Here is a 13,152-nt window from a genome sequence, read left to right as displayed (position 1 = left end):
TCACAGGCAGAATAACAATTCATTAAATAGCAATATTATGGTCAAACTTAAATCATGAATTATTTCACTTCTTTTGTATTGTTTAATTTATTTTGTCTTATTTAAGTTCAAGTGATTTGTATGTCAACTTTCAATATTCATCTCAATCCAGCGTCTAAGTGAAATATGTCGTTTTTACTCCCGTTCTACTGACAGCAAAAATAAGGTAAAAAGTCTTTATTTAATTTTGCTCTATTCAAATTAACTGATTAGCTCATTATTGTATTCGTCTTATCACCTCATCACATATATATTTGCGTGAGCCATTCAGCTAAATTCTCTGGAATGTCTAAAAACCATTATGTGGTCAGTGAAGAGTCCTTGTTGTACCTGAGCTGCAATGAGGTTGTCCGGTCTTTATTACACAAAGGCTCCAGAAGGACGCTCTGTGTCTGCGATAATTGCTTTTTTATTGTCCCTTTATTCAAGGGTAGCCTGGGGTCAGCCAGTTACCATATGTTCATAATACTCCATAGAAATGTGTGTAAAACGACCCGTTCATATCTGCAGATCTATTAGGCTTTCATGAAAACACTGCACCGAATCTAAAAGACAGGGTTTTAAGGAGGGTTGTTTGTTTGGTAATGGGGTTCTTTTTGATAAGAAGGCTTAATTTTTTCCTATTGTAGGACTATTCTCTTATTCTGTCAGGAGTTATTTGAAAGTGTAGTCCATATTCAAAATGGCAAATATTTTCATTTATGGGGTCTCAGGTTACAGATTTTCTTTTGCCAACATCATTTGGACTTCGGTTTGGATATTTGGAGCTGAGATATGGTGCCGTAGTGACAGGGCTAAGCAGATGCAGTATGGGTAATGAGAAGGTACATAGGGCATAATGTGAGCTCTGATGAAGGTGGACATTTCGTCGGGACGCAAAAATGCAGCGAGCCCTTCCACCTGCTTTCTGACTGTCAAAGCTGAAACACACCACCCTCCGTCCTTCCCTTCTCCACCTCCCTCCATCGCTCCCTCTCCCTCTTCCCTCTCTCTGGCAGGGATGGCATCCCTGATCCAGCCTAATTGCGATGATCAAACTTGCGCTGGGTTGACGCGGAGTGGCGGCTTGACAAACGCAATCATCCGGATGGCCAGGGCTGAAGTGGCCGTGGTTGGCAGCTGCCCTGGCTCCTCAGCTGAGACCCGCTCCTGGCCCCGAGGTCAGGCAGGCACCAGCCACCATGGAGGGGGGGACGGGTGGTGGTGGTGGTGGTGGTGGTGGTGATGGTGCTGGTGGTGACGGTTGTTGGAGGGGTTGATGTGGGGTGCGGAGGGGGGGGCGGGTAAATTTGAGGAGAAGCGACGAGAGGGGGTGGGGCAGGGAGGGTGAGGGAACAACAGCAGCAGCAAATTATCTAAAAGGGTTTTGAAGAGCACGATCTGGAGCCCTTCCAAATGACTAGCTTTGCATTATGTATTCTAATAGAGAAGGCCCTGAGGTGGATTAGCAACGGACACCACAGTCCCCGTCACGCCCAGGGCTTGGGGCCAGACCCCGGTTATCCCTGCCAGCACCTGACAACCCTCGGCCCCCATGGCCCCCTCAGCCACCCGACCCCCATTACCCCACAGACACCTGGGTTAAAGCCAGCCTCTCAAGTTCAGCAGGATTACAACCAAATCAGACCCTTGCTTATTGCTTTACTGAGAGAGGGGGTTACACCAAGTGACCCCCTCCATCTCTAATGGCAGATGAAGTTGATGCTCTATGATTATGTGATTTGGATTTTGTATTGAGAGCATGAGAGGCTCCTCAGATAATTGTGTAGTGAAATGCCCAATAAATGGTTAACTGTTGACTCCAATTGATTGGATAATGGGTAATTGCATGCTGTATTTCATTGAATAATGTGCCTCAGGTCCAGTTTGGGCTGCAATAAATGCTTTGATATACGTTTTAGGGGTATTTCAATTTTGTGTTTTTCTTTTGGCTCATCTTTAGGGCCCAATTTGCTGGAGCAAATAGTGTTGAGCAGAGCAAAACATACATAACAATTTAGTTACTCTGCAGCATGAATTTTATTATTCCTTGTCTTTAACCATGTTTTTTGAGAAAACTGTGATTATTCAAATGGAGTTTTAGTAAACATGTGGATTATGTCTCATTTCGTCTATTAGAAATATTAAGGCAAAGATGGCCGCCTTTTGCTCCTATTTTACTCATTTTTGCACATGCAAATTGGAGCCCATAATTTAAACAATGCATGTAACATTTGTATTTATTGTTACATTTTCTGTTATATTCCACTTTATTTTGTTAATTCATGTCAGAATTTGGGAACATAGCAGTGCTATAATAGCAGCAGGTGTTATACTGTACACAATGTCTTGCAATATATTCCTTATCGCTCCTTTGATCATGTCATGTCACCTCTGGTTAAGTGCTTACCCTGCCAGGTCTGTGCCTATCTGCTCCGAGAGGACTTGACTGTGTTTTTCATGTTGTCGTGGATTAAAGATAACTCTACATGTCATACACTAAAATGAAGTAGCACTGGCCTTAAGGGAGCCTCACACTGTGTCATATTGACTGCAGAAGCTTAAGTATAACGTTTCCTCCTAAATGGACCTGAGGTTGTTTATGTCAACATAATCATATACCTCAATGCACTTCACTAGGCTCTCTGTACTCCCTCCAAATAAAGCTTTTGGCACATACCTTTGCAATTGTAGTGCACTTAAACACAAATAGCTTTCGTACGGGAGCTTGTCTGGGAATATTTACTAAGCTTGATGCTATAATTATGAGGCTTGCTGATTTTATAGGAAACTCCTGTAGTGTTTTTGTCCTTGGCGAATTATTATTTAGGAAAGATTTGATTGTGCTTCAAGTTGTCGACTTTTTCATCCCTTCAGCCACAAGCCTGCCAATGTGGTAAGTAAGAATATGTGGTTTTATGTGAATTGATTGACTGATTTAGTGTAAAACAGACTGCAAGAATTGAATGTATGCCCAGTGCCTCCTTAACAGAATACTGATGAAAGCAATTAATCTCAACCAGTGTTCCCTCTCCCTCCTCCATCCTTTTACCCTCCCTGGCCGATGGGAATGAATGCTCATCTTATTGTGCCCCCAACTTGTAGGATCTCATTATAAGAGGCCTTATTCGTGTGTGAGCGAGCACTGTGGTTGCTGAGTAGTACGTCATTAGCACTCCTGGCTAAGCACAGCTGTAGTGGACATTTCCCAGCAGGGCCAGTTCAGGTCAAAAGGATTAGCACCGGACATCCCAGAATTAGTGATCCTGACCAACAATGAGCGGCTGATTTAATTCCACAAGAATAGGGCTCAGTCCAGCCAGGGGTGTGATGGAGAAAATCACTTATTTATTTTGGGGGTTTTTGGTAGTAATTTATTTATTCACTTGTTCACATGTGTCTGGTGCTTAGTAATTGATTTGTTATGCTTTATATGCTTGTCTATTTATATATATATATATATATTCTTTTTTTTTTTCACAATTGATGTTAGTGCTCATTCAGGCGATGATATTTTCCCCTCAATTACCACTGACACTCCTAATCGATTTTTAACCAGACTCAATGATGTCAGTCAAGTCCAAGCAGTGAGAGGCTGGGGCTGGAAATATGGAGCAGATTGTTTTGAGGTCAGGGCTCTGTCTTTCCTCCTCCTCCTCCCAGAGATGGAGGTTACGGGAGCGGACAGAGGGGGGACAGAGGGTCCCCTTCAGCTCCTTAGCCCTGGGCTCTGATGGCGGGGGAGCGGGCGGACTGGTCCTAAGTGGAGGTCACTCTCTGGAGACAGTGATGTGATTGCAGCAGGGCAGAGCTCCCGCTCATGGCTCTCACCACCACCACCACCAGCCTAGCGCCCACGGACCTCTAAGCCACAAAGCACCTTCTCCCAGCAATGCCCTTGACGAGCTAAGACAGATCCAAGGAAGGGGGTCTATCTGCTCCCTATACTCTGTGTGTGTGTGTGTGTGTGTGTGTGTGTGTGTGTGTGTGTGTGTGTGTGTGTGTGTGTGTGTGTGCGCGAGTGTGCGCACACAGACGTGTGCGTGTACGTGCGTGTGTGTGTCTGTGTATGTGTGTGTGCTGGTCATGACCCTATTGATATCACCTCTCATTGTGTAAATATTTGGAAAGATTTTAATGAGGTATGGTGGGAACACTATTGACTGGTTTTGTCAAGGACTCTGCATCAAGCCAGTTGAATACCCATCCCACTCATCATGTTCTCTGTACAGTCACTAATTTTTTTTATTATCTATTACAATCAAATATATTTCAGTTTCTGAATGTGCTGATGTATACCAAAATGATCCATTATAATTACTACATTAGGCTAGGCCAACATTTTTACAACATACAATTATTTTTTGATAATCTTGTACCCTATTCAATCGCTTTCATGGTGTCATATGCTGTGTCTTTTACAGCTGAGTAACCACTGAATATTTTTCAAGAGACTGGAACAACATTATTGCAGACTGCCCTTTTGGACATTCAGAAGCGTACAGAACACCATGTAGTCGGCTGCTGATTCCATCTTTTCAACACCCTTGTCCAGGAATAGATCCAAGGACTGCGCCCGATGCTCATTAACTTCCCCCTTGGCATTTTAGAATGCGCCTCGTGAGCTCTTTTGTGCCAAGAGCCAACGCTTCTCCTAACGAGGGGCGCAACCAGCCCGCGCGCTACTCAAGCAGCGAGAGAAATTGCTTTCCAAAATGAAGGCGAGGGACGGTTTAATTAGAATTTCATTTGGGCTAAACGGGGGGAAACTGATGTAGTTAACATTTGGTGGACTTAATTGGTCCTTTTTTCTCCCCCTCAGTCCTTAAAAAACGGCTGAAGCAATACCCCGTTAATCTTCCATTTACAATCAATTGAATTGGCCAAACAAAAGTCTGGCTCTTCTTTTCTTCCTGTCTCAGCCGAAGCTTTTGTCGCTTGTAAATACCTCAATTTCGGGGGATCGTGGTCGTGTAGATGTACTCGATTGTTGACAGTTGATTAATGCGCTCTTGTCCCCATAATCTCTCTCGCTGCGTTACATGTGCACGGCATAATGAGCTCCGTTGTCAATTAAGATGTTTCTAGAAGCGAAGCTGGTTGCTCAGATGTTTGAGAGGTAGGCTAAGTGCAGAGAAAAGGGCAACGTGGCTGCCTTTAGGTTGTTTACTCCGCAGCTCTCTTTTCTCCAGCTTTGAACAAGACGGACAGTCTTGCGCATAGCCCTGTCGCTTTTCCCGACACAAACATTACTTTTGTAAAACTCGCCCCCTTTGGTATTTTCCCTTAGAAATCCTCTTAAATATGCCCCAACAAAGGTGGATTAATGTAAAGACTGAAATTCAATGTAGAGTGGGTTGTAAAAAACAAAAACAAAAACAACAACACACTCATTAAAAAAACAAGCTCGTTAGGCTATATCAAATGGGTTTTTCTCAGTGTGTGCCTGCAAAACAAATTCCATTGGCAACACTTGACACACCGTGGAGAACTGTCTTGATTGTTCGGCTGGTCAATCTAATCCAACGGTTTTATGCGGACATTTTCCGGATCCGTGGAAGGAGTTGGTACCAATTTAATAGCGTTGCCTGGTTATTGTTTAATTGGGCATAACTGACCCCATATCATAGCTGATATGTTTGTGTTGGAATTCGATTATGACCTTTTCCTGCAGTAGGCCAACCCCCCACAGCACTGTAGTCAATTACAACGTCGATTATTAGAGTGTGCTCTGGAATGTTATGTGTTTGCAGATATGTAGGCATTAGAGGAATACGAATGTCGACTACAATCAAAAGAGAATCATTGCTGCTCCTTGTTTGTCTCCATGTCTTACAAATTAAATTTGATTAAACATAAATGCACGCTCATCCCTAACGAGCTTCCTCGAATTCTCTTACAAGTTGGGATGCAATGCAAACTCTTACAAGTTGGGATTCAGTGTCAACATCGAATCGCCTATTGGCTTACAATTGGTGTGTGAATAGTGAGGCCTGTACCTGATAAGGTTGAACCTAAATGTGAAAAGTATGCCACTGGATACAGATGTAATTGAATAAGGTGAAATGAGGCCATACAAATGTGCATGACTCACAATTGGTCTAGGCAGATGGCCATATGAAAATAAGGGGTTTGAAATACACTAGTTTGTAACTTCTTGTCTCTTGAGCAGCTTTCGTGTGAACTCGTGGGTTGGGGGGGGGGGGGGGGGGGTGCAGGCCATACAACTGTTAATATTAGCCTTCTAACCGGTCTGAAGGCTTGGCGAGTAATTACTAATTGCGTCGTAATTGGGAGACCAAGATTTGGGAGCACGCGCCCGTCTCTCATCAGAATTTCTGTTAGCGCGCAAGGATAATATTGTTCCAGGAGCCGTGCGCGGAATACGTTATGGTTTATTAAAGCTGAAAAGATGAGGAGAGCGGTGGCTGATGTGGCCCAAGTGCTCTATTATCCATATTCTGATGAACACGGCTTGATGCGCCGAAGCTTCCCCTCGAGGGCGTTTAGCTGATTAATGTAATTTCCTTTCAAGAGTCCATGTAACATCTGATAATGTGTGCCATTACACAGAAGTCAAGTGCAATATGGCATCAGCAGACTCGTGTCTGTCAAATGTGCTAAAACAGAACAGATCTTAGAATAGTTTTCGTTAGCTGCACAAGCCCATGCTTTGTTTTATAAGCCTCCATTCCCATGCATTTGCGCTGTTATGAGAACATCTGGCTGCAACACCTTATATGAAAAAAGAACAAGATATCTAGGTATTAGTTATCTAGGAGAGGTAGTGGATCTACCTCTTCGTAAGTTTGCTGGACCAATGAAGCCTATATAGTATGTATGTGCGTAAAGTAGCCTAAATACACCTAAGAGACAGGTGTAGTTGTCTTAATGTCAAGATAAGTGTGTGGATCAGTCCGCTACAATTTCGTTATTTCGTTGTTTGTTGCACTACCAATGTAGAATATGTTCCCCTAAAAGAAAACGTTTTCGATCAAATTCTATTTGGATACAGTTTTATTTTCAGATGTATCATAAATGGCAACAGTTCAAATGATCAAACATTCAGTTTTACACATAAGTGTGTTTATAAAACGTTTTTGTTTACATGTTAGGCTACATCATGAATCCTACGTTGCAATAGGCCTAGGCCTATAATAAAAATATGCATGGTAAAACACTGTTAAATAACACTTTATTTTTCATATTATTTACAATTCCATCTTCACACGTTATTCAATGGAAAGAACAAAAAGTAAATTACCTGAATTTCCCCATTGGCTAATCGTTATTTCTATGATGTTTAACATTACCACTCAGGTTCAGATTAAATGCAATGCTGCACTGCACAATTTCCATCCTTATTTGTCTATCTTGTTTTACCAGTGACTAAAGAAAACGCTTTAACTGCCTGAAAATGTATAATTTGATATGAAAATACGTCATGTTTTATTTTGAATGGTTTAATGTGGTTTTCACATTGGTTTTTAAATGTAATTTGATCCTTTTATTTCACTCATGAAAAAAACGGTGGTGCGAAATTTACACAGATGCAAAGTCACAATAAATCTGTCCCTTTAAGTGTACATGGGAGATTGTCCAAAATCCAATGGAAAACGAATTCAAGCTCAACTTGGGAGTCCCCTGGACGAATCGGTCGCAGCAGATAAAGACGCCGAGTTATTATCGTGCAACTTCCGTATGTGTTTTTTCAGGTCAAAGTTCCTGCAAAAGCCTTTGCCGCAGGTCCCGCACGTAAAGGGCTTCTTGTCGTTGTGTGTGTGCATGTGGAAGGTCAGGTTGTATATCTGATGGAAGGCCTTGTTGCAGATAGAACACTTGTACTGCTTTTCTCCGCTGTGCGTTAGCTTGTGGTTCTTGTAATTTCCTGAAGATGGAAAGAATGGATGAATAAAAATGAACATCGCGAAGAAAAAACTGCATAGATGAAAGGGAACACAAACTGAGTTCATTTTTTCTCCTCAAGGTCAGTAGTTCACCATTAAGTTAGTGTCCACAATGGCGCTCCATTCCCCAGCCTTCATTAATCAGAGCGGTGCATGTCGAAGTCAAGAAGTTGTCAAACTTTGTCAAAATCAAACTCAACAACAACTGAAAACTGTCGGATTATAAACTCGGGAAAGGTCTGTCTCTTGACCCTTGGCAAATTTAGGAGTCTTGTAGGGAGAGTTAGTTAGTGTAAACTGACATGTCCTATTTAGATTGATCGCTTCAAGCTCATCAGAGGGCCGCTCTAAACATTATTCGGTGAATCAATTTGATCAATAATATGGATTTAACTAGGTGATACTAATAGTAATGTCCATGCTCCAGCTATGGCCTATTGGACCCACTGTAAAATGTGGACCTCATATTTCCATTAGGTTATCATTATATAGGCCAGCAATGTCTGCATCACCAGTAGGCCTTTTATAATAAGACCGTTGGGATGTTAAATGAATTCATTTGTTATGCAGTCTGAAAATCATCTGATCGGGATTATAATTATGATGCTCTGGTTTTATCCTAATTTAAAAAAAAAAAAGAAAAAGAAAAAAAGGCCTCTATAAAACCCCATAATAGCTTGTTTGTACAAACATTAGGCTATGCATATGCGGACATATGCTGAGTATTTTAGACGGGGGGTTAACAATTACCTTTCTGGTGAAATCCTTTCCCACAGAATTCGCAGACAAAAGGTTTGTACCCGGCATGGATCCGTATGTGAGTGTTTAGCGTCGAACTCCTGTTGAACGCCTTCCCACACTGGTTGCATTTATGCGGTTTTTCCTGGTAGAACAGAAATTAAACCGTTTAAAAAAAAAAAAACGTAGATTTTCATGATGAGGTTATACACAGTTGATGCAGTAATTATCGAATGAAAATGTAAATATGTCTCACCTGTGTGTGGATGATTTTATGTCTGCACAGTGTGCTAGCCTGACGAAATCCTTTCCCGCACACTTTACACACGAAGGGCCTCGCGCCTGTGTGCACTGGCATGTGTCGTGTCAAGTTATAATGAGCATTGAACACCTGCCGAAGAAAAAAACCCAACATATTTTTAGTAATCTCGTTTTTCATTGTGGAGTATTGACTAGAAATAATGTAATTAGAAATCCGTAGGCCTACAGTAAAAAAATATATAATATTTTTCATTATATAAATATTGTATGCTTATTTCCTGGTTTGCACATAACATTCTAGTAATCATGTTATATTTGTTTAATGTTATATTTGTTTATAAATATGATTCATTATAACGATGCTATATTTCACATTAAATAAAATATATAAATGCTTAACAAAACAGAAACAATGGCGTTCATTTTAGGCCTAATAATTTATTTTAAGATGAAATATTCTTACCTTTCCACACACTTCACATGTGAAGTTTTTGGGTTTTCCGTCTGTGGAACTGTTGTTGAGCTTGCTGTGCGCCTTCACGCCGTTTTTCTCTGAGCTCAGGCTGTGGTTTTCCTTCACTATCTGATCCAGTTGGCCGGGCAGATGCTCCTTGTGCGGGTACTGAGGCGTGGGGAATTTCTCCGCCGACGCGTTGGCGAGCTTGGCGTTTTCTAACAGAAGCAGTTTCTGATGCGCGGAGAGAGAAGCCTGGGCTTGCGAGTTGGCCAATGCCGAGGAGAACAAGTGCCCGGTTAGAAGCTCAGACTGGTGATACGCAGAATCCAGGTAGTTTAAATAGTACAGTGACCCGTTGGTGGGCATCGCCACCGCCTGATGGATGACTTGAGGTTTTATCACCCTGGTTCCAGGTAGTAAAGAGTGCTTCAAACCCGAGTCCGATTTGCTACACATCCCGCAATTCGCTTTGCACATCGCCGCAGAAGAAGTGCATATTGTGCCTCTGAAATTAGCTTTCCAAAATTCGGAGTAGTTCATCAGCGCCTTGGCTTGTAGGTCATAGCTAAAAGGTTGCAGGGGGAACATGCACGGTATAGGCGAGCAGAGACTGAGCATCTTCTTGCCCTCGGAAACCTCCACTCCTCGCCGGTCGTCCAAACTGCCTTTCGGTTCCGAGGTCTTGGACATGATCCGGTCGATAGAAAAGGCCAGCGCCTTTGGGGCGGTGGACGCTCCATTCCTGCCGCTGTCGAGTCGTGGGCAAGACATTACTGTTTCCAAAGGGAGAGAACTTGCCATTTTGTATACCAAACTTGGTGTGAGCAGCAGCCGAGCAGCCACACTGTCCTTGCCTCCTGATTCCAGAAAAGACAGGACAGGACACACATCAGTTTAATAAGCACCTTCGTATTACAATGTCACCCATTTGCATTCAAATGGCCATCCCTGGAACAATAGCGTCCAGGGGTACCATCTTAATGCTCATTAACTAGTACACACAAAATTAACAGGACATAACAGAGCTCGTTAGGGAGAAGAAAAAGACAAAAAGCACTGAGTTCATTCCTATTCAGCACCTCCTAGAATCTGATAGCAAACGTAGCGTCAGAGTCAATGTTGAAGTTTACCTTTTTGTAAAAACGACGGCAGATGTATTCGGAGATAGCAGCGTGACTGCTCTGTCACATTTTGGAAGCGGACGTTCTCATCAGCGCGAGATCACTGTCTTTTGCATTTAGCTGACATCACACGGACTAGCTCGTATCAGGGTGACAAGGAAACGCCATCACCAGCCCTGTCCCTTCTCCCACCGCCCACTTATATACGGCCACGGGGGTAGTATGCATAACAGTTATTGCAGATTATTATTTATGTCTCCATCCTCAAATCCACCGCCTCTTATTCCACCAGCCACGCTCTAATCGAACAACTTCGTTTCATGAAAAAAAATACAAATATGTTATGGACCATTGGTTATGATAATTTGATTTAGTTGATTAATGATGTTAATATTTGTATTATTATGATGATTCCACTATTATTACTATTAATAATAATAATAATAATAATAATATAATACTACTACTAATACTAATAATAATAATAATAATAACAACAACAACAACAATAATAATAATAATAACATTATTATTATTATTATTACTATTATAACTATTATTATCATCACGATACTTTACTACTCAAATGAGTAATGATATTATGGTAGCCTATTATTATCTGTTATTATAGCATATGACTAACATTTTAACCCTGTTGGTTATAATTTTCTTCGATTTGTCTATTTCCTGTACTGAAACTGAATATTTGAAACTATCGCGTCCACTGATTGTGTCAGTTATTTGAGCTGCCTATGCTTACATTTACAATTGAACACGTATTACGATTCGGATTCACAGGTTGTTTAACTTGCTTAACAATAAGGATTTGAGGTCCTCTGGATCGACTAGCCTCAATTTTCATTGCGAGTTCCTAATCCTTGGAGATGGAATAGTTTTTCCATGCTGGTTTATACTTACTATTTGTATAATTGAGAAGGTCCAATTTCCACCTGTTTAAGGAGCAGATTGCAAGAGCAGAACCTCCCTCGGATCCTATTAAACGTTTTTACTCCTTCACCTATTCAGAAGAACCAATTTTCCAGAGCGATTCAGAGCTCAGCTCCGAAAAAAACAGCTCTTTCACTTTTAGCTACTAAAGCACTGCGTGGAACCTCGTTTTGTGTTTTTCTGAAATAAAGGGACGGATTAAAAGGGGAAAGAAAAGACTTAGCCTGGCCAGAGGTAGACTGCGAAATGAAAAGAGCTCTTTTTAAACCAGCATACAAGTTTGCTGGAATCCAGAGTTTTGTGTGCTTGCTACAATGACCAGTCGCCCTCTCGTCTTTTTTCTTAAGGAGCAGCTTGAATTCATTTGTTTGCAGACGATTTCACCTGAGACTCAACAAATTATTACAAAAAGAGATTCTAAGGGAACCTTACAAGTTCACACACACACACACACACACACACACACACACACACACACACACACACACACACACACGAAGCGCGCTTCTTCAAAACGATTTCCCTTATTACATCCTTGTAAACGCTTTATTGAGGATGCTTCATGATGTCGACCACTCTAAACTCCTCTCTTCTTACTCTAAGTAATGTAAGAAATCGAGGGCGGATATAAATGCATTTGCATGTCCTCGAGATTATACTGAAAGAGATGTTGGTCTTTAAAGGCTAAATTAGATTGAGAATGTGCAGTGAGCGGTTGTGTGTACTATGTTGCAGTACAATAATCCTACTTGTAAATTGACCAGTCCGGCCTTTCTCTGCTCTTTTTGTTTGTGATTGCTATATAACGCAATTGTATTATACATTGCCAAACTTCTGATATTAATGACCGCGCGAGGTTTCCCATAGCCTACATTGAAATCTAAAATGTACAGTGGAAAAAGTAGGCTATTGGTTCATCAGAACCGGAATATGTAGAACTAATTAGGCCTACATCTGCAATCCCGTTACACACCTGCAGCTCCAGCTCGGAAGGGTTTAAACGAGTCCCACTAATTCCACTCATATGTAAATGTCGTAACTCTAATTTGAGTTTATTCAGGCACAATTACCAGCTCGTCAACACAATAAACATTGATCCTGTTGCAGTAACCTCGGCCCACTACTTGGCATTAACACGTTCAACAATTAGCTCAGGCATCGACTTAGGGCAGCCAAACCAGGCAGGCATGCAGGCTACACCATGCACCAGGCGGATGTTGAATTGCACAAGGCAAATGTTGAATTTGCATGACAAATTAGTTTATTTACCCATCTTTACAGTGTCGTTTTGACTGTAAACGACAGTGAGTTATTTACAGAATTATGTTTTTTTATACAGCTATTTTTCTGTTATAATCGGAAAAGTATAATTAATTAAAATAAAATAATGACATTATTTCATTTCAGTGAAAGATTTGGTTAAACAGTAACAACACTAACGTATACAGCAGGCATGCTGTGGCCATGATAACGTTTGGGTCAAATGGATAACTAAATGGTATGAATAATGGTTAATATAACAAGAAATTATGTTATGGAGTCAATATAGGTTATTCCTTGGCTGTATGTACCCTAAAAGGTTCAAGCTCTTTTAATGTCTAGTGTCCAATTACATGATCATTATAAAGATCTTCTTATCATCAAAATATCCGAAAATGTATCGCCAATTAAGCTTTGCATTTATTGAAATAATAAGGTAACA

General features: G+C 41.2%; 1 protein-coding gene across 1 annotated transcript; it reads right to left on the bottom strand.

The window, feature by feature from the left end:
* Positions 1 to 7,646: 7,646 nt before the first annotated feature.
* On the bottom strand, positions 7,647 to 10,730 carry fezf2 (FEZ family zinc finger 2; the record flags this gene model as incomplete). Its single annotated transcript, XM_083668384.1, has 5 exons — positions 7,647 to 7,906; positions 8,676 to 8,808; positions 8,920 to 9,054; positions 9,388 to 10,225; positions 10,639 to 10,730. 5 exons carry the CDS (start codon positions 10,728 to 10,730, stop codon positions 7,647 to 7,649), a joined length of 1,458 nt encoding a protein of 485 aa, XP_083524510.1.
* Between the last annotated feature and the right edge of the window lie 2,422 nt (positions 10,731 to 13,152).

The sequence above is a fragment of the Argentina silus genome, assembly GCF_951799395.1.
Source record: "Argentina silus genome assembly, chromosome: 4".
Lineage (NCBI taxonomy): Eukaryota > Metazoa > Chordata > Actinopteri > Argentiniformes > Argentinidae > Argentina > Argentina silus.
Note: the sequence above shows the minus strand (reverse complement) of the source record. Positions and strands in the feature narration are given on the sequence as shown.